Raw genomic sequence first — 27,569 nt, forward strand, 5'->3', positions numbered from 1 at the left:
ACTATTACTGCATTTATTTAGCTGAACAAAAGCATCACATCAAGGCTTATGTCAGTCATAAATACTCCAGTCTTTTCCTAGGGAGACCACTAGAAAAAGCCCACTTTAAAACACATTTAAGCACTCCTTTCACTCCTTGGAGACAATCAAGCTCACTATGGTCACCCCTTGGGCCGTGCTGTATTTAAAAAGGGAACATTTTCCGAGCAAGGAAGTCAATCCAGCACTGCAAGGTCAATGTACTTACTATGGGTGGCTTTTAGAGGGTGAGCAATTAAGACAGAGAATTACATGGAATACTCAAATACTTTGACACTGTATGGAAAACATGACGAGGATCAAAATAAAGGAAAGCAAACAAGAAAAGCCCAGAATGATTGTTCTGCAAGCTTTGAGGTTTTACAGAGAGCCTACAGAACCAGTGCCACAGAGATGCTATGGATTTACAGCATAAACTCCTGCACAGCTTACACAGAAATCAAACCACATGCTTTGTTTAAAACAAAACTGCATATTTCAAACACGGTTTGATTCCAGATAATCAGGAAAAGGAAGAGAAGTCATAAGCCCTAAGAAGGCCACAAAGTGCATAAGAAGTCATTCATAAAATAAAGCCATTGCACATGATGCACAGTTCAAGTGTACTGAAGTACCACACTGGAAGAGCTGAGAGCACAGTTCTGTCCATGCCAGTGTAGCAGCATTTCTATGGAGAAAGCTATTGACCCCAACTTATAAAATATCATCTTCTTCATAAAGATAATGGATGCAGACTGAGAAGATACCTGTCTGGAAAGCTCTAAAACTTCCTGTAACATTAAACTGCTTGACACTCCAGTTGTATGATTTTGGAAAATTCTGTAAATTAGGACAGAATAAACCAGCTAAGCCTCACTGCTGAATGCAAGGCATTAATTTGCAATTGGCTTACAGAACAAAACCAATGCCTGAATAATCAGACAATGTGGAGGACAAGGTTATAGCTCAGTACACAGGCTCAAGCTAACAGAAGTGATACAGCATTTATCAGGGGGAATGCTTTCAAGAAAATATTTACAATTTCTCCATCCTTCTGCACAGAGTCTGTCTGCACTGAGAAGATCTATCACAACTTCAACTGGTTTCTGCTTTCTGATCATCTTAGCCACAGTGATATGTGTTCTCCCCCAGTACTTCCATATAAACACTGGTAATCCAAGGCAGGATTTGCCAGATATTTAAGGGTAATACAGCTTGTGCTTAGGCAGCATGAAACTGAGTGAATCCTGTCTTCACAAATGGGAGGCTGGACTAGTTGCGATTTCTCATCACATTACAAATCCTTAAAAAGGCTATAAAGTGGCATTCAGCAACTTCCTTCGCTGTGTGAGTGACCTGAACATATTGGCAAGGAAAACTGATGATACAGGACAATGTTTCATAGGCCTCTCTTACTTAGGAAAAGTTCCAGAAAAGAAAAAGCATGATGCAACAGGACCAGAAGTCCACATACACCAACATTAACAGACTGGTAACCTGAAGAGTTGAACAGACTCTCTCATTAACCTACAACACTGCTCAAACGTCAAGGAAAAAAAAAAAAAAAGAACAACAATCAAAACCAAAAAGCTACAACAGGTATCACCTTTTGTAGTGAAGAAATAACTGTTCTGGGTCCCTGCACCGTATTTTGTCTTGAGGTAGCAACATGGAAAACTTCACACACTTACCACACTACCTCAGTCTCTATGAATCTTCAGAGCAACTAAATCGAAGTTTCAGGTATAGAAAGCTATAAAAGTACTGTCTTGCTCATTCCTCCAACAGGTTATGTGCAGTAAAACAGAACAAAAATGATGTAGCTGAGAGCAATCACTAAGAGAAGGTAATAGGACTGCCCAGCAACATATTTCATTTCCCCTCCCTCACCCATCAGGTCTCTGAAGATGACTCAATGGCTTTGTCTAGTTTAACAGATGAAAAGGAAAGAATAATTCTGAATTAAGAGATGTATGAAGGCATTCCCTAAGGGGCAGTTCCCATTTGTCACATTGACATGAGACCACACAATAAAGGCAGCAAAATTATTCAGAGTTGCCCACAATCAACCTTCTGTTTTGTCCACAGCTGCTTGTTCCTGATACAACGCTCCTTCAGCCCACCACACTGGCATTGACATTCAGTGGTCCACTCCAGTCTTTCAGTCTTCCACCTTCTTCCACCTTGTCACACTGCTATCCATCAAGTAAGTAGACTACAACTTCATAGGTGGACATCATGATAGCTGTGTTTGGAATCTGTCTGAACAGGTGTGTAGTCAGACCTCGGTAAAGGGAGCCATACCCTTCCTCTCGCACAAGCAAAGAGAGTGTCTGGAAGAAAGATCTGTATTTTGTTCCCTCTTCTCTTAGTCTTGTTCGTACAACCTCTGTATAAAGAAAACCAGTGGAAAAAAAGAAAAATTGAGGGGTTACATTCACCACTTTTCATTATTTTTCCCAGCAACTGATCAGGGATTTTTACACAAAAATACCCTGCTCCCCAAGTTCTCAATATCACAGCTTCTCTTTAAAAAAAGGAAAACAAACAGACTAGCAAACCATGCAAATGTGTAAGAAGAGAGCAAGTGTTAGATATTTGACTAAACAAGGCAAGTTCATTTGCTTAGCTACAATCCAAAAGAACTGTTGCTTGGGGTTACATTTCAGCTCAGAAGTTGGCATCAGTTCATCAACAGTGTATACACAACTACTCTGCATGACACACAAACTAGGCAGCCTGCATCCCTAGAAGGGAGACAAGAACTTGTTGGCACATGATGGAAAATTGCTGAGTAAATGGAAAGATTCCAACTGAAAAAGTACCTCTGAGTACCTTGGGCCATACCCTGGCCAATCCCCTGGCAAAATGAATATTGCCTAAGAAAAGGTCATGCTGGATACCTACTGCAAGGCACTTCCATTTCTGAACACTAATACTCACGTTGACCAGCTAAATATCTGATATTCAGGCAGGGAAATATTTCTTGAGCAAGTAAACCAAAGCTGGCTACAAATCTCACTGAGAAGACTCCCTCTGATAGCTCTGACTGAGGGTCTCAGCTGCACACGTCCCACTTACCATGGGGATATGCTATTGATGTTGCACACGTTTTGGAAGTGGCAGCAGCCATCATCATTCGAACAAAGTCTGATGCTTCTTTTGCTGACTCATCCTCATTGTCCATGGCAGCAGCAGTCTTATACTCCAGTAATTTTTTCTTAATACTCTCATAAATGACAAAGTGAATAACAGTCTCAGATATGCCTGCGTAGGACGCAGACATGCCCCGGTAAAAGCCTCTAAAGCCATCCAAGCGATAAACTTTGCGGGCACACTCAAATGCGCTCATTCGCTTTTCTCCACGATTCCTACAAAGGAGGAAACAAGTTCAAATATCAACTGGTGCAACCAGAGAGACTGGAAAATTAATTAAACAGGTTTGTAGTGACAAGAAGACTTAGGAAATACCCAACACTGATGCTGAGGGGCTCCAAGTCACTTGACAGTCTCAAAGGCCTTCAGCACAAAACACAGGTAAAGCATTACACAAAACCCAAGCCAAACTTCACACAGTGACTAAAGACAAAGCATCACAGTGAAACATTGAGCAGCTTTAGGCCTCCCCAGCTCTCATACAATAAAGGACTAAACTGCTTGGAAACAGACTCCCAAATGGACTGTCAGTGACTCATGAGGAAAATGACCCTTTCCTTTTGCATAATGGATTTGCCCTAATTGTTGCCTCAATAAAGAGCTCCACAGCATTCAGTGGCTAAGAGTTGAAACAGCAGCCCTCAGCATTACAGCTCTCAGCAAACAACTGGCACAGCAACCATGCAACACTGGGAGATGTTGTTTGATTGAACTCAGCCACTGCTGATGTCAAGGAAAATGCTCATTACACACATCAATTTCAAGCAGTATTTAGCAAATGAAGTTTTATTCCTACTTTGAGCTTGCTCACTAAATTGAGTTGTGCATACTGACGTATTTAGGATACTCTACAAAACTATGCAAACCCATGACAACACTGCATGAGATGTGCTTCACTACAGCTGCAAGTGCAGGCACATGGATTGTGCCAGCAGAGGGTCTGAGTGAGCAAGTCACAGAATAAAAATAAAGACCTGAGGATGTTTAAAGCCTTTTTCTAAACATTTGCTATAATACTGAATCCATATTTCAGGAATGTTTGGCTCAACAGTTAAAGAGAATGTATTACTGAATGAAAATATAAGCATATGGTTGGTAGAACATGACTTTAATGAAACTGTTAGCCTTGTAATTAACTCCAAATTTTCAGGTCAGTTGACTACAGTGCCTCAAGCATGTTTCAGAACAGACTAAAAAGAGAAGTGTTAGTATAGCTTGTAGTGTAGAGAGACCAGCATCACCTTTGCAAATCTGAAATGCTGAATGTTCAAGAATTCATTTTATTTTGGAGTGCAGAACAGATTCACAACATTTGAGTACAATGTTATCACAGCAGTGAGGTTCCCTACTGCCACTTTACCTTGCATCAAGCTGTAATCGTGTCTTTACCAACCAAATGGGATTAGTTGTTGTGATCGCAGTAAAGCCTAAAAAATGTAAAAATAACATAATTAGATGTGATGATATCACAAGAACAGATGCATCTAAGTTCCAAATGTACACAGTTAAGGTACAGTGGATGCAAAAACTCGGACTATACTGCTTTTTCTGAAGTCCCCATTTTGTGAATCCATACAGCCAATAAACACTTAGATTGTTTTTAAATTTTACATTATTATTGAGTAAGTTTGTTTCTTGGCAAGAGATGCCCCGTATAAAATAAGCCAAATTAAGTACAGTTCTCTGCCTATCTAGTACCAACCCTGTTTTGACACCACAGAACAGCAATGCCAACTAGACAAATATCAGCCAATTGGGCAAAAAAAGTCAATAAGAATGCATTGCAGAGACAGCATTAGCAATTTCAGATGCTATAAAACATTGCCTCAATTTACTTTGTTACCTGAAATACAATCCGAGTTTAAAAGCATGCAGACTGAATAAATACTACTTTTGGTGCAGTTAAAAGGCATTTATTACTGCAAATTAGGAGACCTTTTAATACTGAACTATAAAGAGCAGTTATATTTGAATGCTAATCTTTTATTTAGTATTCAAAGCAGAGATTGTTGGCTGGCCTTGGAATACTTTTATAAGCATATGAGTGCTTAAATTGTTAAAAGTAAATACTATGACTTCTAACTATTCAGACAGACAGCAACTACTCAGGCTTGCATAAGGGCCAAGGGTTAAAGCTTTGATTTTTCAGTCCACTAAAGAAAACAGAAGAAAAAGAAAAAAGGAAACAAAATCAAAAAAAAAGGAAAAAAGAAAAAAAAGAAGTAAGAATTACTCTTACTTCTGCATAACTGTGGAGAGAGAGAAAGAAAGCAGAGTGAAAGGCAGCTCTGAAAAAAAGTAAAATTAAAAAAATCATCTCAAGCTGCAATACCACACATGCACCATCAATGAGGTGTCATGTCTGCAGGAGAGAACAGGAAAAGGGAAAAGCTGGAACATGGCCAGGCAAGAGATGATAAATTTAGACACTTGCTCTCTAAGTGACACACATGGCTGGTTTGTAACTACAAAGACACACTGCCCTCCTGCAAGGGGATGGACTGGGTGTGTGGGGAAGGACAGAGTTACCTTGCTCAGTGCATGGCTGGGGCACAGTACTTATCCAGCAACAGGCTATTGATAAGCTCGTTTATCAGATCACTAACAGCTCAGAGAAATAGATTTAGCAGAACTGGTTGCATACATGTTACTCCTGTTCAATCACCATCTAGGTTTACATTGCACGCAAAGGTTTGCAATACTCAGAAATGCCAGGGGATCTTAACTGTTCTAAGGTTTGATCTGTGCCCACCCTCAAAGCTTAAACAGGTCATTACGGTTTTCAATTCAAGTTCTAAAAATAAATCATCAGATTTGGCAGCTACTAAGATTGAGCTGGTTTTCTACATCAGAAGAATAAAAACAGATTGGAGGCTTCTGTTCAATTTTCTGATTAAACCGATTTTTAAACTGACTCAAACTACTTAGCTAAGCCACTTCCTATGGTAGATAATAAAGATTTGGAGTCAGCTTTTTTTTTCTGAATCACAACTAATTTTTCCTGTATCTCAGTACTTTGTATATAACCTTCACATAATGGAGCGTAATCCTAACAAGGAAGAGTTCTGTATCTCTATTTAATGGAGGCAAATAATGATGTAAAACCTCAAAGCACTGGGGAACAACTCCATCAAAACAAGGCATGAGATGTTTTTCAAACACCACGTGTGCAAAACAGGTTCTTGTAGCTAAAGTAGCCATAACCTGTCTGACCTGTCACTTCATGTCACAGAAACTCCACTGATTCCAGTAGTGCTTGAGCCTGAGCTCAACTAACACTGAAAGGAAACTTCATTCTTAACTCTGGCACTAATAAAGCTTTAATTTTGTTTGACTTCCAATCACAATCTTTGTGGCATGAAGTGCACTAGGAAATGCACAGAACTGCAACAAAGGCTTTGAAATAAGGCGGGAGAAAAAAATCACTCACTTTCCCTACCAACACATCTTCCATGAAAGACTTCTCTAAAAACCAAAATTAGTTCTTAAGTCTCTCCTAGTTCTTAGTTACAAGTTACCAAAGCCAAAAATCCATTTGCATTCCTGCTGAAGTTGCATGTTTTGGAATTTTGTAACTTTTAGGCTGTATGTTACAGCCTTTCTCCTTCATATTCAACTCAAACTAAGGGTGCCTGCCACTCCTTAATCTGGAGCAGGCAAGGCACAGGTGCCAGCAGTGGCAGTGGCTGAGTAAAGTATATTGGAAATTTCCAGTGTAAAGTGGCTGGCATGGGATGCAGTCCCTACTCTACTCAAAACTGCATTCTTGGGGTCACTGTAAGCATTATTTAGATGCAGCACCTCCAACAGAAGGATCAGACACTCAGCAACATGGCCAGTATTTTTTCCCATGGCTGTGACAGGCCTAAGTTGACCTTTCAAACTGAAGCCTTCAAATCAAAGGGCCTTCAATAATTCAGGTTTCAAGGTGAGACGACTAGAGGTCAATCCTTACAGCTAATGTAGCAAATGCAGTTAGTGAAGAAGAAAAATTGAGTGGTGCTGACACCAAGGAAAGCCCTCCAAAACATGAAACATACCATTTAGGATCCTTGAGAAGATAAACTTTAATTTTTAAATACAGAAAATCTGCAGCAAAAAGCTCCATCAATTGTTTCCTTTTTTCTTTTCAAAAGCCTTCATGATCTTTATAATACTTTACAATGCCTATCGATGTGTTGCACTCTCAAGAAAGATCCCAGATTCATGACATGTACAGATAAATCTGGCAATGCTACAAACTCCTGTAGTTCTATTTTATTGTATCCCAGCTTCAGACAGAATTATCTCAATCTACTTTTTCAGCTATCCCAGCTACTGACAGGTAAGATCCCAGGTATTCCTATTATGCATCATATTTCAAAGGATAGGGTTGGTTTTTTAATCTATAAGCCAATGTAATTGATACAGACGCATGTGAACATGGAATGATGAATTTAAATTTAAAAGTAGTAAAATAAAAACAAACCAAAAGAGTAAACAGAAAGAGACAGAAAGGATTATATACACATATTAAAAAAGAAAAAGAAAAGAGGTCTTTGAAATAAATGTGGCAACACAGAATATCAGCTGCAGCATTTTAAAGGCAGCTCTGGAACACTGGGGAAAAAACTCCCAAAATGCCTTGTTTAACCCAGTAGGGGCTTTCAGGTGACCAGAGCTAAGTAGAGTAGCAGCTCTCAGTGAAAGGTACTTCCTACCTTTCCCTGAACGGCACAGAAAAAAAAAAAAATCACTCTAAACAGAGTTAAGGAAAAGTGATGTCTTTGCACAATGCACATCATCTGAGTTCAAGCTAGAAGTGTGTTCCCCTTACGGTGTTTATTCAATAATATCACAAACCCAATGTGTGGTTCTTACACTAGAGGCTGCAAGAGACGCTCAGTTCAGTACTCACGAGGTTTAAGTTAGTCCATATTGCTGCAGGAAGTGACCTGCGGAGGGGGAGCATGAGATGACACGATCTCACTCTTTTCACGGGAGAAATGTACAGTAAATGCCTAAAATAGACACAGGCTTTTCTGTATCATAACAACAAGCAGTGACCTCATCAGACACAAGTGTACAAATTGAATCCCAGCGGAAGGATTTGTCAGTTATTGGGAAATCTAACTGTTTGCAGGTAAAAGTTTAGGAAAAAAAGAAAGAAAAATAATCAAAACAGGCCACAGATATTAAAATAGATGTGTAAAATGCACTGAGTACTGAAATTTCTGCTCATTTGCAGCAATTTAATTTTACACCTCCAAATACTTACCAATATAGAAAATTTACAAGTGAAACCTCCTCCTTCCCCACTCTCTTGAAAATACTATTCACTAAAGCTAGCCTAGTCTTAGGACAGAAAGGATGCCTTATGAAATCCACCTTTCTAATATCAGTGAACTAAATATGCATTTTATTTGGTATGAATTAACTGTGTACACGGCACTAGAAACTTACAAAGTAATGTATCTCTAAGTAATAAAGCAGTCCAAATTATTTCAAATAAATATAATTTTTAAAATCTGCATTTGGGTTGGTTTGCCAGCAAAGTTCTAGAAAAAACAGCAACAGCATACAAGGCAAAGTAGTTTTGCAGCAGATTTGCAACCATGTTGTCTGAGGCTGTGAATCATTAAAAAAGCAAACAAGAAAGCCATACAGGAATCAAGTATCTCATTCAGTTCTCTACAGCTTTTCTTCTGTGGTGAGAGAGGTTGAGTGCAATGAGAAGGCAGAGTTTATAGTGAATCTGAGAATTTAGCCTAACTTGGAAATGTCCAGAAATCAACTCTCTTCACACAAGCAAACAGTCTTGTACCAAGCTTAGATATATTCCCTGCCCTAGTTTGCAAAAAGAAAACCACAGCTATGCTGAGGAGTAAGCAAAAAGAATTGCTGAGTACTTCTTCATGTCAACACAGATATTTTAGGCATGAAGGGGATGTGCTCTATATGCTGGAAACTAGCACAGCAGGAAGACAGCATTCATTTCTGTTTGCATAAGGCATCAGTTACTAATATGCAGAGAGTAAAACAAACTTTGTAGAAGAACCTTAAAACCATAAATATATATTTTGAGAATGAAGAATCAGGCCTAAAACCAACCAACAACACAAAATATGCTTAAAATACTATACATCAGCTTTTCACTCCCAAAAACACCAAGTGCATAAACCCATCCTTATTTAATAATGACATCAGTCTAGCCTGAGACATGTATTAGCACATTATACAAATAAATAGAATGTAAAGTTGACTGTAGTTCACTGTTTGCAGTACTTTAATAAAACAACATTACAATTATTTTGCTTAAAAATGTATTTTTGCATCATTACTGTATCTTGCAACCTACAGGAAAAGCTTTGTAAGCGCAAATCCCACTTCATGGTAATTAGGTATTAGACTTTATGAAACAGATAGGTCATATCCAAAAAAATGCCAACCCACCAAAAAACCACCAACAAAACAACAACCCTCACTTAAGACTGAATTACTCAATTCCTTACTGAAACCAATGGCAGCTGAAAAAGAAAAACACCAATACTGATTATTTTTTTGCTAATTCTGAAGTATTCATCCATCTTGCCAATTTTGAAATCTTATGTTCCAAAGCAAATTTTGCAATGATCCTATGTATTAACCTGTCAACCAAGTAAGAGCTCACATTTGATCTTGTCCCTGTTATTTTGCCATTTCTTTAAGGTGATTTGCATCATACAGCAATACAAACCTTGCGGGTAAAACTGTTAATAGCTGGTTTAAGTGCATTTTCTGAAATATATTAGAATTACAAAAACAAGGTTAGCACATTCCCAGGAAAGCACTGTTAATTTTAACTGCAGAGTCCTTTTCATATATCAGAATAACACCAGAAGAGAGACTTGTCATGTTGTTTGTCAAAGAAGCTGAGAATTTCTGTACTGTGCAGTGCCAAGACCTGTGGTGTGAGCCTGCACTGAGCATCCTGTTTCACTGACTGTGGTTTAGAGATACAACTGCAGAACCTGGGAAGTATGAGAAGGTTAACAGCCCCAAGAGCTGTTCAGTGTTAGAACTTGTACACAAAAGTAAAAAGAAGGCCAACAGCAATTAAGGCTGAAATCCATTTCCCCAGTCTACTGCAGCTGTACGCACAAACGCACAACACCAACCTTCTGGAAGGGAAGCGGCTACAGAGCTCCATGACTAACTACAGCCTGAGGCTGCAAACACCCAGGAAAAGGCACTACAGCCCATCTCCACAAATGTGCTCTACAAAATGAGGGCAGGAACTTCCAAAGATGAGGAACACGCAGAATCTTCATTTGCCTGCAGCACTGCATGAGATGCACAAGTAGCCTTCCATTGAGGACAGTCCTGTTTATACCCCCCACACTTCCCCCTGCCCCCAAATTAAGGGCATGTTTTATTCCCTTGACAAGGACCTGAAGACTCTTCATCTTTCTTGATGCAATTAACTATTAGGCTGAGCTCTTGATTAAATCCCCTTCCATCCCATTCCCCATGCTGTTCACCGACAAACAAAACCATTCATTTCTAGATGATAAAAAAAACAAACACTGCACTGTCCTTGTCTGACTTGGGCAAAATAAAGGAGCTCTTCTTAAACCTTAAAGATGAAAAACTGTCACAACATTTCATGTGCCAGAGATGGACATTAGTGTCATTTAGGTATAAAGCTAATGTCACTTACATTTTATACACCATATATCTCTATGTATCAGATTATTAGCAAGCATTAATAGAAAACAAATCCTATTCCTTATTCTGACATCACACCTTTATCAGTCCATTCCAGATTGCCAGTAACTCACATTCTACAAACTGGCTGTAAAATTTGACAGGACTTAGGAACTTCAACAATTAAATTGTCAGAATTCATCTGTAAAGTGCCCATGGCCTATAAAAAAACCTGAACATTTGTTATTGTGCAGGAAAGGCAGATAACGGGTAACAGGCAACAACAGATAAAGTGTTGCCAATCCAAGTTTTGATTTTCCCAGCACAAGTCCATGACCATAACTTAACTCAGTTGCCTTTAACTCCCCCTTATTAATGATCCCAAAGCACAGAATATTCAAATCAAGCAACAAATATTTGTAGCTGCTAAAATACACCAAAGTTACACTGCAGATATAAAACAGGAATTATTTCTACTGAGATGAAAATACATGAGGACTATGAAAAATCTGCTCTTCTCTGACTTTTTAGTGGCAGAGCAAACTTCTCATAGACTGATATATGAACAAAGGAGGAGGGGGTGTTACATATAATTTACACAAATAGCTGCAGGCACTTTTCTGAAAGACAAAAATAAGTCAAATATACAAAGCTGTAGCAGAAAATGGTGGTAAAAAAACTGATTAGGAAGAATTAAACCAGAAGTCAGTGCAAACACTGTTTATATCTTACAGAGCAACACGTTACTGTTTTGAAAGGTTACATTTTTCATTTCACAAATTTACGACTGAAAAAGCAGGCATGGAGGTTTTCTAGAGAGTGCTCACACACACTGTTATTTATCACTTAGTGCAGTTTCATGCATACATTCTCCAGAGAGCCTGTTTAATGACAGGCCAAGGCAGATAACCACTAAAAAAGACATCATTCAATTACTGAGCATGTTCTGTTTTGTTGGGGTTTTTTTTCCATATTTATTGTCACCTCTCATTTGCAGATATGACTGCAGGATGAAGCTAAAAAGTTACAGATCCTTACCTGCCACACCAGCTGAAATCATGTGTACCTGGGTAGAATCTGGATTGAAAATATTGTTCAACTTTTCCTTGCAATTTGAGTAAGCAGCAAAATATATTGCTCTAAAATGAGAACAAAATGCAAGTTATATTATGCTTTACATTTCAAAATTCTCAACAAGCAGCACCATTAACTTCACTGACTGAAGACTATGTTGGGCTAAAACTCCCTTCCCCAGTAAAGAACTACTCAAGGATTAACTCCTGCAAAGTAGTGGGACTATTCTAGGAATGGAAATAAAGAATCTAAACATGACACTTGACTTTTTTTTTCCACACAACAGCTCCAATTACCAATTTGTGAGGGGAAGGACGGATAGTTTGAAATATGGCAGTGATTTTTGTGACACTAGGAAGAAAAACACCAAAAAAGTTTTAGTATTCTTCAATATTATAAATAGAACAAACTTTCTCCAATGGACCTAAACTCATTTCAACAGCAGGACAATTTGAAGAGAATTACCAAGTACACAGCTTCTTAAAAAAAAAACCCCAAACAAACAACATTCTTATTACTATAGCATTTAACATTTAAATGTTGCTAACTTGATGTTATAAATATTTATACTTTAAATCCTAAAACAGCTGTGAAGCTGTGATTCACATTTTGTTTCCAGACTTCTGTATTTATAATGGACACTGATTTTTGTCTCTCAATACACCACAAAAAATGTTGTAAACTTGTGCTACACAAGTCTGAGATGGTATCCAAACAAAGCTAGGCATGATCAGCAACTCAATTAGATATATTACAAAAAATGGTTGTTTTCACTCATTAAAGCCAAAAAACTTATTTTAAGCACATATAAACCTCACATTTCACACTGTAACTCAGTTGTTTTAAATCTACAGACACCCCTCTGCAAGAGAAAAAAATGAATGCACCACTTTTCCCAAGCAGAACATTAACCTCATTAGCTGTGTGAACATGTTTTTCTTTATTACAATGAAGATAAAGTGCTTGCTTTACGGGTGTAATTTCTAAAATGGAACCTGAACTCAGTTAAGTACACTGGATGTGTTATGAAATATGCTTCTCTACAGCTTATTTAAACAAAGAGCTGATGTTAAATCCACTTAGCTAATGCTTAATTGAAATGAAGTACTGGTTGAGACAGAATCAGCCAGAGGGAAATGAAGATGTGCTTATAAATAAAGTTTACACACTACATCAAGCAGACATTTTAGCAAGCTACGTATTTCACCTAGGGGAAGAACCAAAGGGAAACAGCAGATTTAACATATAATTAATTGAAAAGAAATATATATTTTTCTTCCAGCTGAGGATGTTCTTCATGGAGGACAGTCACTTATGCAATGGATCCCATTCCTGGGTAAAAATTGCTATTAAAGTGATATCAAAATTGAAGATTTGGTAGAACAGACTGATCTGCTGTACAAAACTACAGGCTCTCCAGACTAGGAAGTGCTGATATCCCGTAGGTGTCAAGAACAAAAATGCTACTGGGTTTACTGCAGCTTTTCCAAAGGGCAGTGCTAAGTTACTGATCAGAAAGCACCTCTCATATTCCTAAATCCTTAAAAAAATTGCTAAAATAAAGATTATCTAGTTCTTTCATTAAGTTTTTTTCTTATTTATGCAGTGGATCGAAAGAACATTACCTCATCAGAGCTAAAGTTCAGTTTAGTAGTATTTTTTAGAAACATCCAAATACTTCAAATCAGTAAAATTAAGATAATCTCCAACTGAGTGTGCAGGAGAGAGGAATGTTTTATCTTCAAACAAAACAAATAAACAAAAGCAGAGCACTAAGTCAAGGACAGAATAAAACCTTCGTGGAATATATTCCCTCTGCATAAAGGCTCTTCTCTTAAACAGAGAAGAAAAAAGAAAAGAGCCAGGAAACAACTTCCAGTATCCTCATCCAGGCCTAAAGAATATATTACTTTTACACAGCTTTGTTTCTATACTCTTTCCTATTTTTGGACTGAACTTGAGTTGACAGCTCTATGTAAGGATAAATTCAGACTCTGGCATAAAGTGCTCTGTCTCTGCCTGCCAGCACCAGCTGAGGAACGGGAGTATTTGTGCTGATGCAGAGCAACAGACAACAGCAACACCAGCGCCAACTAGATCAGATTTACATCCTCGGCCCTGCACTGCCCCAGTACCCTTTGGAGCCCTGTCCACTGCTGGCTCTGCTCTCCCTGGGACAGATGGTAAGTCTCTCCTCCTACCCAGTGTCTCACCCTTTTTGTAGTTTCAGAACAGGCTTCCTCCTGCAAGGGAACACCAGGCTGCGCTTCAACAGAACTCAGGACGAAGACCCAGTGTTTTGAGGCTTATAGCGATCCCATAACTGCTTCCTGAAGATGATGGATTAACTGGAAGCTAAGTCTACCTTCGTATTTTCCAAGATTCAAACTTGTAGTTTACATGTGCAATTCTGTAAGAATTTTTCTTTTTAACTGTACAAAACCCTGCATCAGGGATAGCACACAGCAGTAAATAATATTACAACAGCACATAGGATAGGAAATGCTGAGACAGCTGGAGCTCTGGAGTACATAAATGGCTCAATTCCTCAGGCAAAAAGTTATCCCAGAAACCAAAGGTTACTTGCTGCTAATTAAGTATTTACAACTACAGATGCAAGACTTATTTCAAATACACATTAAAACCTTTAATGTATTTAATTTATTGTGCATGTTTGTATTTACCTGGAAGGAGCAACGCCAACTAAATTAGGACCCAGCCCTCTGAACAGGGAACGGGGGCCTTCATTTTGCAAGATCATCCTAGAAAACAAGAAGACAAAACTGTAACACTCAGAGCAAAATTAAGGAATGCACTAACCACCAAAACTATGTCATGTGAAAAATTTCCATAGTTACTGGCAATAATACAGTGCAGACCACAAAGAAAATTAGTAATTTCCTAGAATCAGCATTAAAAATTACATTACTGCTCAAAATGCTATGATAACCATAAACTAAATGCAGAAATAAGAGTTGAGATCTCAACACAGATTTAACTTACATGTAGGAACACATACATGTACAGAGCTGTCTGTTAGGAAGTTAAAGAAAGTGTCCTTGAATCAGGGAGAAAATACTAAGCATGGAAACCTTCCCATTCATGTAGGCTGTAGATTGTTCAAGAGCAAAAATACTTCATTCTACACTACATTCCTTTCACCACCCTTCAGCTTCCAGTGTTTGTGAACTTGAGTGGCAGGGCCAGGGAGCAAAAGGCAGGAGAGGAGAGAGAGAGACTTTAGAAGTCCAGTTTCACTCACTCATTGCTGTCTTGAGAGCCACTCTGGAAGATGTTGCTCTACTGCCTATGACACCCAGCCAGGAACACCTTTGGCAATTTATTATTTTCTCCTTCTCTCAAAGAGAGACCTCAACGTGGTTTTGCATGTGCTACCCCAGTAGATTCCACAAGACTCCAACAGGACACTAAGTTTCATGGCAGAAGTTTGTATCTGTAAGGCTGCTTTTCTATTCATCCTGCCTCTCTCATACACATAAAATGCTGAAAGCCTCTAAATATTCAACTAGAAGTCCATTTTTAGCTTGATTCTTTAAGACATGGTGATTATTTTGACTATAGCAAAAGGAAGTTGAAAACTTCAATGTGAGAAGTGACCCTTCCTGGAGGCTGGCAGGGATTCCCTCCTATCAGTTCTGAGCCACTGCCTGTGTGTTCCCAACCTGGCACTGCTGCTGGGCTGTGGAGCCAGTGGTTTTCTGGCTTTTGATTCATTCCAGGGAAGACAATCCTTACCTACCCATGCAAGGTAATTCACTGATAGTGACTGAGACAGGAGTGCAACCCATGCAGAGTCACAGCCACAGGAGAGATCTCACATCTCCTGTACTGTATCTACTACAAACACAGCTCAGGAAGGATTGCTTGGGTGACAACAGCGGGTAGGTAACCATGCACATTTGTGGAACTTACAGGAAAGCATGGTACAAACAGCAAGTTGAGACTGCAAATAAGGCATTTTTAGTCCCTTAGTTTTGTAATATGGATCCCACAGAGTTGGGGATTTTAGGAAGAGCTGAAGACCTATGCAGCAAGGCACCCTGGCACATAAGAGACTATGCATGAATATTCAGTTCTAGTGAGATCAATCTGCCCCACAATCTAGATACTAATCACATTGGTATTTTAAAAAGTATGGTAGGACATGGGAGGAGAAACAAGAACTACCTGCATCCCATTACTGGAAATTGCTCTAGCAATTACTTTAGAACCAGATTTAAAGTTAATTCTTAACTACATTCCCAGATGCTACAAAACTCCTGTGCTTACTGATTTAGAAACCCTGGCCGATGCACACAAATAGTTCTGTATATTTCTTCTTCAAAGAGCCATGCAGGTTAATGACAAGCCAATTACTCAATAAAGCCTTGTATAAATGGCCATTTTCTTTGGAATTTACTATCGGAACAAACAAGTGAAAGCAATCTATAGCACTAAAAAGAGATTCCAAGCCTATTCTGACTTCCTGATTTCAATGGTGCTGATTCACCATTGCTCTGCTGCTAAGTCAAACTAAAAGTTTACCTTTGCTTCCACTAAGCAAAAATAAACCAGTGGTTCCACAGTTACCACTGCCATTTAGGAATACTGACATTTAATGTGCCCAGCAACATCCCAGCTTTTTGTCCATAACCATCAGCTATGAGTTCACTAAGTGTAACTGGAATACTGAACACACATTCAAAGACACCTTGGAAATACAAATTATTTGGGTCTGTCATCATGAAAGCATTTTATGCCTTGCAATGCTGAACCCAATCAACATGATCTGTATCCACTTAAACCACTACTACCACATCATGCGTTACACATGCACACGTGCCCATATAGGTGCACATGTATTCAAAGCAACAGGAATCGGTGTCTTCAAAACTTAGGAATGAAGTGTACCAGGTCTATTTGCTTCTTTTGGATCTACAGTCCCAGAATTTGATAGAGCAGCAAAGAGCTAAAGAGAGGAGCAAGAGACAGGATTGTAATGGAGGTAGTTACTGATGCTGTTTTGCATTCAGACACCAGCTGGAGGAGTGCCAGAGGCTGCACTGAAAATAAGACACAAACTTCTTGCATTAAAGAGCAGATTCAAGGGCCTGGACTCGTTTATTGAAAGCAGTTAAGGGCAAATCCATGGTTGGAAGAGCAGGAAAGTGCTCCATACAGCCTCAACTAACTTTCTTATGTCACATGGAGAGCCTGCAATGGGAGGCTTGTAAGATTTCCATTAGCAAGTCCCCAGGTTTAAACTGTGCAACGTGAATGATGAGAAAATGTAATATGACATGCAACACAGATATTTGAGAAAAAAACAATTTGCTTTTGTTGCCAGAGAATAGAGTCACCTGTTTTTCTGAGTTTGTTTCCTGGCAGAGATGCCTTTCAAGTCACCTCCACTGATGCTTAAGATGCAGAAGTGATTCTACAGCAGTCAGTTCACTGAAATTCTGACATAATTTGCCTGAATCACTCTACTTTTAGTCTGAGTAATGTGAGCCTTGAGCACTGCACTGAATTTGCTATGACACAATCAAAGTCTGACAGCTATGCATCAAAAAATATCTAATGACAGTAAGGACATGACAGTGACAAACTAATCCAGTTTTATTTCCCCACTAAACAGCTCTAGTACCTTAACCAAGAGTAATTATGTCCTGTACGCATGCATTTTCATTATCATAGTCCATTGCCATGCCATTTGGGATTTTTTCATATTTACTGTATTTTAAGAACTTGAAACCCAGGCTTTGCATCTCAGCCCTTTGATAATGGCCTGAAAGAAAACACAGCTAAGGAAAGAACAAAAGCAGCAGAAGAGATACATTCTTGTATTACAGATAAACAGCTCACGTTAGAGGGCAATTATTAAAGACAAGCTAAGAAAACAAACAAGACCTACCAATAAATTTCATCATGGGCTACCTCTACCTCAGTCTGAATTTGCTTCCTGGGAATACCAAGTTATTTTCAGTTTTCGGGATGTATTTAAAGCATAGCAGGCTTCTAGCAGAGAGGCATTACAAAAACACATCTATTCAACCTGCTATTCATTGATATACATTTCTAAGTGGAAAATAAATTCATAACCAAGCTTTCAGAATGAAGCTGAAGCACTCTACTCCTATCAAGAAAAGACACAAAGTCAAGCAGATGGCCTTGCTGGTCACAATCCAGGCCTTTCCTTCCCACATACCTCTTCCCTACATGTTCACCCATCAGACCCTGAAAAAAGAGCCATGAAAAGGCTCTGAACCCAAACTTTCATGATAAGAATGATCTTCCATTCAAGGAGCTATTTGGGTACAACCCCCATTTAAGCATATCCTATGCTCTAACCAGATTAGGTTTAAACCCTACACTTCAACTGCCAGAAGGGGCTCTCTACAAACTACTTCTTACTAATTAATTAAGAATAGAAGATAGAAGTTGTCAAGATTCAGCCAACTTTCTAATGCAAGAAGCAGCAGCAGGTCCCTCCTGTAGGAAATCTCCCCTCATCCCCAAATACTGAGGGTAGCTCCCCTCCCCTGAACTGGCTAGCTTGAGTCCCCCAGGGAAAAGTGAGCCCTTCCTGTGGGCCACACAAGCCATTTAACTGCAGCCTTACAGCTTTCCTGCTGGCTCCTGAACTGCACAAGCACTGCAAACAAGGAGAGGAAAGGCAGCCCCCATTCAGTGAGGCACTACACAAACAACACAGATCACTGCGAAAGCCAGCCTTAGCTATTTCTTACTAGCTCTAAAATAATGTTACAAGTCACACACCCACCAGAAGATATTCAAAGGCAAAAACTGTGTGGGTGGTGAAAGTTGAAAGAGACTAAGAAACTGAGTTAATTTTAATTGCCTCCATATTCAGTAACTTCTATGATTAGGACACAAAACAGTTTAAAAAGAAGTCTTATACTAATGCTTTTTCAGGATGAAAATGGCAGTCTGGCACTTAAGTGTTAGTGAATTTTGGGGATGCAGTTTGGAGCTGTGAGTTGTACAAGGTATACATGCTCTGGCTACTTCAACATACAAACTCAAGCATGAAGGACATTAAAAAAATGGGAAACACATTTAAAAAGCAAGATATGGAAAGTCATCTCCTGGTAGCATCATGACAGACATAAAAGTCTGAATCTTTTATACAGATTTTGATCTCCTCCCTCCCCAAATGAACCCAAACCCTTGTGCCAGGTACACTCACTTCAGACAGTGGAGAGGTCCAGGAGAAACTCTGGTTACTCGGTTGACGGTAGCACCATTCAGAGTGTTGAGATGAACTTCAGAGATGTAGAGAGTCACAGAGGAGGACTGCAGTCGTGTTTTTACAACTTCCAGTGGACATGTCAGAATTGCACCAACAGTACCTCCACATCTGCAAAGATAAACAGGATCACAATATTTTTAAGAGAAAAAGAAACTGAAGGATACATTCACACAGAATTGACATTATAGTCAACACAGTCCCACTGCAAAATATGAAGAACCAGTGGGAACATGTGTGACAATGACAGTTATGTGCCCTTGAAGGCAAGCAAACTGCTAAGTCAGTCTGCAAACCCCACAACTTGAAGTGAAAATTTAAACAGACAAAATGGAGTGAAGGTGCATAGTACACACTGTTCAAATCAGTCCTGGAAAGTAGCTCAGTAGCTTCAATGTTTAACTTCTTATGATAAATTTTACCTTTTCTTTGTAATGTTTAATGTGCTCCTGACCACAAAAAAGGTGCCAAAAATCCTTAAGGGCAGAAAAGATTTATGCAATATGCACACGGGACTATGTGTAAAAACTGGTAAACTCTGTGGTGTTGCAATTTAGTAACATCTTCAAAAGCCCGACTGTATTTTGGTCATTGTACCATGAAAGCAGTGATTGTCCAAGTGCTTCCCAAGCTCTGCCCACTTCAGCAAGGCTGACCAGGTACTGCAGAGTAGAAACTGCAAAGCCAGACGAGCTCAGGTGGCTGACCAGGTGAAGACTTACCCGGTTTGCTTCAATCTGCCTCTCATTCCTGAGAGCAAATCAAGACAAGCCATGCACAACTTGTGCTGCCAGCAGCTCCTGCCCTTCTGCTCAACCGCAGTGCAGCCAGGACACTCTGCCCTGCCCAGCTCTGCTCAGAGCCTTCCTGGGCTTCTTCAGAACTCAGTTACTAATATCTACATTCCTAGCTCTGCAACTACAGCCTTGGAGGGAAAAACAGCAAATTCTGAGTTCCAAGACAGTCCCTTGAACCTTTCCAGAGATAGGTAATCTTAACATTGCTAAAGACCCTTCTTAAAAATATGGCCAGGACACTACCTATCTCCTTTAAAAACAAACAAACAAACAATCCAACCCAAAGAAGCAAACCCAGATTTCAGTTCAAGTATTAATGCTAACTACAGCTCAGTCCGAAATCCACTAACACATAAGTGCAATTTGTACTGAAGTCAAAGGGCCCATATGTGCTTTCCCTAATAAATATATATATAATAACATATACATCACTAGAAGAAGTGCTTGATTCTGACAAGATAGTCATCAGCTATTTTTTCCTAACACAAGAAGCTCAAATACCCCCAAATAAGCTGTATGCCTGTTCAAGTAACTTTAAAATGCTCTCCAAAATGAAAAGGAGAGTTCAGTCCAAATTAGGAGTTACAGCTAAGACATCCTATAAATTTTCATAGGAGGGTAGTCTGATGACTCTCTTCTACCACAGAGAAAACAAAAATACAACACTGAATCCTACAAACCTAATCTGTTTGTATGAAGTGAACTGAGAGTGGAGGTGCCAAGTAGAAGTTTGATGTTCATTTAACACTCCATTTAAACCCAGTGACCTAGAGGTATCCTATTACTAAGTCTAAAGGCATCCTGCTCGTCCCTAGTTCCAACATGAGACTGAAGTCTTTTCTCTTTCAAGGTTTAATTGAGGTAAGATATCAAGTTTCTTTGCCAGCCTGGAAAAAAGTATTATCACATGAAGATGAAAAACAGTCTTTCAGTGTGTGCTGCACGCATGCAGTTCCAGCCTGACACAGAATCAGAGCAGTCTGCTCTGAATGAGCAATTCACTTACTTCTAACAGTAAGCTACAAATAGATTTATTTTAAAATTAAGAGTTGCAGAAAGAGGGTAGATATGTTAATATTTATTTTAGCCAGGGCTGGAAACAGTAAGAGCCTGTAACATGAAGGTTCAAAACAAGAACAGCACGTGAGAAGCACATGTAGGTCAACTCCCAAAACAATCTGACCTGAAGCTACTGAAGCTTTAAAGATCTGAGACAGACAAAGCTGTCTGTGTTTCCTGCAGTTCAAGCCAGACCCCACTCCATGGTAACATGCCTGTGCAGGCAATGAAGGAAGTTGGCTTTAGAGTTTACTTCCTTTCCTGCAACCCCTCCATTTCTGTTCTCCTCAAGTTTGCCCTCTTGAAAACTTTTCTGTGTTTATTTCGGACAGGTTACAGAAGAATTTGCTTTCAAGCAACAGTAATCACAAGAGAAAGCACATGGTATGATTTATATTTATGAGATAAAGGCTATGGAAGTAGGGAAGAAATGAGGACAAAAAAAACCTTGACCTGCATTCTTGAACAGGGCTTGGAGTTTGGAGCCCTTATCCCCTCTCACCCCCCCGCTAGATGAGAGCAGAAACATTTTCTGAAGTTGAAGATTAACACTGACCTGGAGCTCATGCCCTGCACGCTCCCCTGCACCACGCCCAAATCACAAGGGATGCCTGACTGCAGCACTTCCACCAGACACTCAGGGGGGACGGTCAGACACCCCTCACTCAGCAGTGGATTTCTGGGGACGAGGGCTGATACACAGCTACTCTGTGCTTGCTGTTTTGGCTGCAGCAGGCACTGGGCAGCGACAGCCAGCAGATACAACAGCAGCCAGCACCATGCTCACATGCATCCTAGAGAAGCAGCAGATTCACCTGCCTCCTTTTAAGAGCCTTTTCCTGCACCACATTCTGCCATTCAAGTAATTTCAAATAATCAGCACCCTTGGCAGTTTCTTGCTGTTCTGTTTCTTTGGTGAGGCTTTTCTTAAACAATTTAAGATGTCTCCACTGAACCCAAGAATATTTTCAATGTTTTCCACTAACAATTGATAGTTTGAATTAAACTTCTTCTCTGTCCTTGATCTTCAAGATCTCAAATTTCTTCTTACAACTGAAGAAAGCTAAGAAGTTTTACAGTGCTGTGTGGCTCTGTAATGTGAGTCTTGGCAAAATCCCCAATTTCTACTTCTGTCAAACTAACACATCACTTTCCCAGCCCTCAAAAAGCCCCATATAACAGAGACAACATCTGAAACTGAAGGAGTGAAAGAAATGTCTTGATATATTGAGGAGCCAGAACTTTCTCAACAGTCACAAGATCCACTAAGTTTGAATTACAAAGGCATAATCCAGTAACTATCCTGACTTGTTTATTTCACTTGACCTTTAAGATAAACACCTCAAGACTTGACAAAAATCTGTTTATGAAAAACTGTCAATAAACAGAGCTTGTGGGTAAACAAAGAAGAGAAACAATTAAAAATATGCACTCTGTACAAATAAGCAACTTTTAAGAAGCACAGCAGCTGTTCTGTTAAAGCATCAAGGACAGTGGATTTTACTTAGAAATGTATTTCCAGCCTTGCTTATTTAACACACTCCTGGGAATACCACCAGAGACAGCCACATTTTTGTGCTCGAGTCCTGGCAGGTCATCAGCAGCCAGCCACCAGCTCCAGCCTACAAGTGCTCTATAAATTGCCAGCAGAGGGCTGCCACCTTTCCTGCTCCCCTCCTCACTAGTTCAAATTAAGAGGAATACTTTTAGTTTGTGGTTTAACACAAATTAGGAACTAGAACAGTTCAGAAAAACATTTTTTTAGCAGTTAGAAAAAGATGAGATTTCTTCTCAATAATGCAGGTGGGATTTTGTAAATTACTTCAGAAATTTCTACTACCTAAAACCACTCTGGGCTTGAGTTTCTCTAGTCATGCATGCACTAGGCCCCAACAAGTGTGACTTGTAGGAACATTTACTAATGTGTAACTTTTTCTCCAGGATTAGACGAATCTCACCTGCTAGAGTAAGTAGGTGAACAAACACACTCCTGCTGACACAGTATAAATGGGAAGTGAAGAATGGCAAGACCTGAGGCACTCCTATGTCTGAATGCTTACACATGTCAAAAGCCATGGCTGCCCAGTGCTAGTTTCAGATTCACCTTTCACAGTACGTTTGTAACTACAGCCTCAAAGACTTAAAGATAAACCCTGACCCTGTTATCTTGGGTCTACATTAATTCATGTATTTTACCAGATACTTATCTTTCCTGTACGAAAATGAAAGTTCCATGCAAACACTGGCTGTCTAATGAAACAGCATGTAAACTGAGCTCAAAATTCTGTCAAAAAAAAGTATCCAAGCCACTTACAAACAGAACAGAACTTCTTCTCTCTTCATCAGTTACTGCAAATTCAGGTCCCAAGTCCATCAGCAGTTTCATGCACATGTCTTACAACCAGAATAACTCTCACATCAACAAAGTTGCAGCTTTGGATATTGCATTTATCTTATCAGCCTTCAGAGAGTATAGAAGGGCTTTAGCAAGTTTCAGAGACAGCATTCATTAATCCAGAATTTTCAGGGTTTTCCTGGTGTAACACTGTTCAACTAGGGTATTAGCAGCCACAAACCCTTAATCACTCTACTCACCAATTATGTTTCTTTGCTGAAACTTAGAAAGTGTAAGTTAAGCTCACATCCATAAACTAAAAATGCTAATCAAACTTGTGGTGTGTAATGAACAGTGTAAAAATAAAATCCCCCAATGTGCTGCCACATAGAAACTTACAAGTGAAAAGAGGAAAAACACCACCAGGGGATCAAGCATCACTGGGTTCCATTATCCAAAACAAACATCAACATGAACAGTGTAGCTTTTATTAACAGATGGGTAAATCAATATTTACAATAACATTCATATTAAGTAAAAGCAGCTCAAATCATCTAGAAAGAAATATAAGAAAAATACCAGGGGCACAGTTTCTCAAGTACTGACAGCAATTTTCATGCAATTTAGTAACCCCATGGAGCAAACCCCAAGCTTTAAACAAACAGTGTTTTATTTCACACTAAAGTGTATCTGAATATAAAGATAACCTCAAATTTGGGCAGAAAGGCACTAACCTTCTCACTTGCTCTGAAATACATGCAGGGTTATGCCTCAAATGTGTTTTAGGGCAGAGAGGAGCTGAGTGCTTGGCAACTCAGTTAGAGCTCAAGTGACTCTTTCCTGAAACAGCGTAGAAGAGCCCCCATCATCACAGTACCTGCTACACATTATTAACAACCTTCTGAAATCAGAAAAGCCCAGGGGCCTCTTACCTTTCCTTCATACATTTCAGCAGAGTCTGATCTTGCTGAGAATTCACACACTTATGTTGAACACATTTTCTGCACCGTTACTGTTTTAGCCTCTGTAGGGATTTGCTAAGAACCTCTGTCAGACAGAGTATGATTACAATTACAGACCAACTTGAGACACTTCTATAATCAAGATAAAGAAGCTCCTCCCTATACTTCCTCACACGCTAAATTAGAAAGCGGACAAATTTCTGCAAGGAACACCAAGAGTGAAGAAAAGAAGCAAACCTGAGACTATCCAAGTGTGAAGTCAGAAAAGTAGCTGTCCACCTCCTAACCCAAACCCCTCCTTCTGCTGAGGGGACAACACTCAGAGCAGTTCACTGTTCTGATGGAAGTTTGTATGATACACCATTACTGTCATAAGCTTTCTGGAAATGAAGAATAAATCATGAAAACCTATTTTTGTAGCCAACACCTGAATTTTCACTGTATGCTTGCAAGGCAGTACATCCAAAACATATTAATCTTTTCTATAAAGCATAACATTAAGGTTTTCTACCACTTTTAAAAATGAGTCTAACAACTAAAAAAGCAGCCGTAACTTACTACTTGAACTAAAAATGCTCATCTACATCCTACATTTCAATCACATGACTTTTTAATTTAAGAAGGGAATAATGTTCAACTGCATCCTTGAATAAATAGCACCTGAGTTTATACTACCAACATAATGTCTACAGTGACAACAGCTGCTATTTGACTAAGGGGGAGAAAAAGAGAAGGTAGACAAAAAAACCCCATACAGCCAGAGCAGCTACAGAGAAATCCCAGGATAGTCCCACTTATGCTACTAAACCAGCAATGTCATTGGTCAAATTTCATTACAGAATGCAGGAACTGAAGAATGAACTTGAACATCTGGGAAAAAAAAAAGCACCAGCAGATAGAGATAATCATGTTGTCTCTATAGAGGCTCTGGTGCAACTTAAAGGCAAACAAAGCTACAAAGCTTTCTTCCTCTAAGTTTCACTGAAGAGTAAAGATCACTCAGGTGATCTGCAGTGCACCATGCTTGCAAAGTCAGGAGATGACCCCAAAAAACTCTTCTACTGCCAAATGTGACCAAATACACAGTGTTAGCTTGGCTGAACTAAGGTTACAGGAAACATGTGGCTCACACTCAGCCTTCTCCTCACAGCATAACCCCTGACCCAGCTGGCCAGCACCTAGCCATCGACCCGACTGCTCTGCAATAAATAGGAATGAGCAAGCTGAGCTAAACAATCCTCATCTGCTCTCAAGTTTCAGGTTTACAAACCTGACACAGATGCACAATTCTGCTCAGTGATCTCCCCTGTGCAGAGCTGTCAAGCTGAAGTGCTGCAATCAGGCACAACTCACAGAATCTCTAGGGCTGGCAGGGACCTCTGCAAGTCATATTGTCTGATGTCCCTGCCAGGGTAGGGTCACCTGGAGCAGGTGACACAGGAACATGTCCAGGTGGGTTTGGAATGTCTCCAGAGAGGGAAACCCCACAGCCTCCCTGGGCAGCTGTTCCAGTGCTCTGCCACCCTCAGTATAATAAGTTCTTCCTCATATTGAGGTGAAACCTCTTGTGTTTTAGTTTACGGCCTCTGCTCATTGTCTTGTCACTGGGCACCACTGAAAAATGGTGCCAGACTTTCTCCTGGTACCTCTTTGAGATATTCATATGCATTAATGAGATCCTCTCTCAGTCTCTTCTCCAGACTTGACCAGAAAACAGGCCCAGCTCCCCCACTCTGTTCTCACAACACAGATGCTCCAGACCCCTCATCGTATTTGCAAACCTCTGCAGGAGCTCCTGATCATTCTTGAGCTCCTGCTATTGCTTTTCTGAATGCTTACAAGAATGCAAAGCCTGCAGAAAACAGTACATGCTACTGCATCTTGAGCCTCCTGCTGCATAACCACTCTCCTCTTAAACAGGGTGCAAGGAATCAAGGGGATGAAAAAGCCCCTACACAGGCACTGGATCAGATGTACAATACTTCAAAGTGTGCCAGAAGCAGAGAAAGTACTGACACGTATCCAAGTCACTCAGACTTGCTCAGAATCAATACATTATTCTCCACCTCAAACACCTCAGTCCAGAAGCAGCAAGCTCATTTTTGTCTGTGAGGAGCACAAAGGGAAATCACAGCTTCAAGCTCTCTCATGGGATCCAAGGTGTGTCCTCTATCACTTCTTTACAGTCATGCTCACTCCCCAAACACACTATCACAATCGAGGACCCCCAGCTTTCCCTTTTTGGCTGGGTGCCCTTCCCACCCTGCTCCTGGAAGGGCCACAGGCTGCAGAAATACAGCTCATACATTTTGAAACCTAAAACGACACACTTTGAAACTTCATTAATAGCTGTGAAGGTACAAAGTTACCCCAAACCTAACTAAGGCTAAAATCTTCATTTCTGAGTACATTCTTCCCTCCCATTTCTTCTGCCTTTGTGGCTGGAGAGCTGCATGTGCCAAAGCCCCAGAGGGAAGGAGAGCACACCCTGGAGCGTTAAAAGGCATGGCACGGACACAGCAGGGCACCGCCAGCCCGCGAGGCCGACAGGCGAGCCCCGGCAGCCGCTCCCGACAGCGGGGAGCCCACGCACAGCGGGCCCTGCGCGCTTCTCCACGGAAACGCCAGATCAGGGACAAACCCGGGAACTGCGACCAGAGAGAGCGGCTGGTTTTCCGGGAAGCCTCCACCCCCGCCTCCCCAAGGGCCCGCGTTCCACCCGTGACACAACGCAACACCCGGGGCCGGGCCCGACGGCGCGCAGCGGGCCCGGAAAGGCCTCAGGGCACGGGGCGGGAAGCAGAGCGCGGCCCGCTCTCTCCTCCCCGCGGCTCCTCGGGCACGGAGGAGCGGGCAGCCCCCCGCAGCCCGACCGAGATGTCCGCAGGCAGCCGTTCCAGGCCGCCGCCGCCCCCAGGCCAGGCCAGAGCGGGCACAGGAGTGGGGCCAGACCCGCAGCCCAGGGAAGAGAACGGGAAAGCGCAGGAGCAGCTCCCGGGGCTTCACCTACCCGCCGGCAAAGAGATGCACCAGGGTGTCTCTTTGGCTCATCCTCGTCGCCTGCGCCCGGGCGGGAGGAAGGAGGTGCCGGGCGCTTCCGCCCCACACTCACGGCACCGCTCCCGGCAGGGCTCAGCATAAATACGGGCGGGCCGGCTCCGCCTCCCGCTGCCGGCGCGGCTCCGCGGGCACACGGGCCGGGAGGGAAGCGGGGCCGCGACGGGCCCGCCCCT

The 27,569-nt window shown here is 40.7% G+C and overlaps 1 protein-coding gene across 2 annotated transcripts; it reads right to left on the reverse strand.

The window, feature by feature from the left end:
* SLC25A36 (solute carrier family 25 member 36) lies at positions 1-27,569 on the reverse strand. 2 transcript variants are annotated; one of them, XM_038145426.1, is made up of 7 exons: positions 27,347-27,569; positions 19,124-19,294; positions 14,598-14,675; positions 11,878-11,978; positions 4,535-4,601; positions 3,100-3,389; positions 1-2,407 (listed from the first exon to the last, which is right to left on the reverse strand). In XM_038145426.1, the coding sequence occupies exons 1-7, from the start codon at positions 27,385-27,387 to the stop codon at positions 2,214-2,216; spliced, it is 942 nt and encodes a 313-aa protein (XP_038001354.1). In that variant the 5' UTR covers positions 27,388-27,569; the 3' UTR covers positions 1-2,213. The 2 variants fall into 2 exon arrangements, with proteins under 2 accessions (XP_038001354.1, XP_038001355.1); XM_038145427.1 differs by lacking the exon at positions 27,347-27,569 and adding an exon at positions 24,307-27,300.

This window comes from Motacilla alba, chromosome 9 (genome assembly GCF_015832195.1).
Source record: "Motacilla alba alba isolate MOTALB_02 chromosome 9, Motacilla_alba_V1.0_pri, whole genome shotgun sequence".
Taxonomy (NCBI): Eukaryota; Metazoa; Chordata; class Aves; order Passeriformes; family Motacillidae; genus Motacilla; species Motacilla alba.

Excerpts from the sequence above, each read along its gene's own strand:
- SLC25A36 (XM_038145426.1), bottom strand. The coding sequence starts at position 27,387 with ATGAGCCAAAGAGACACCCTGGTGCATCTCTTTGCCGGCGG. Across the intron at positions 14,676-19,123 it reads GGACCTCTCCACTGTCTGAA|GATGATCTTGCAAAATGAAG; the intron begins GTGAGTGTACCT and ends CTTGTTTTCTAG. Across the intron at positions 4,602-11,877 it reads GATTTCAGCTGGTGTGGCAG|GCTTTACTGCGATCACAACA; the intron begins GTAAGGATCTGT and ends TACATTTTTTAG.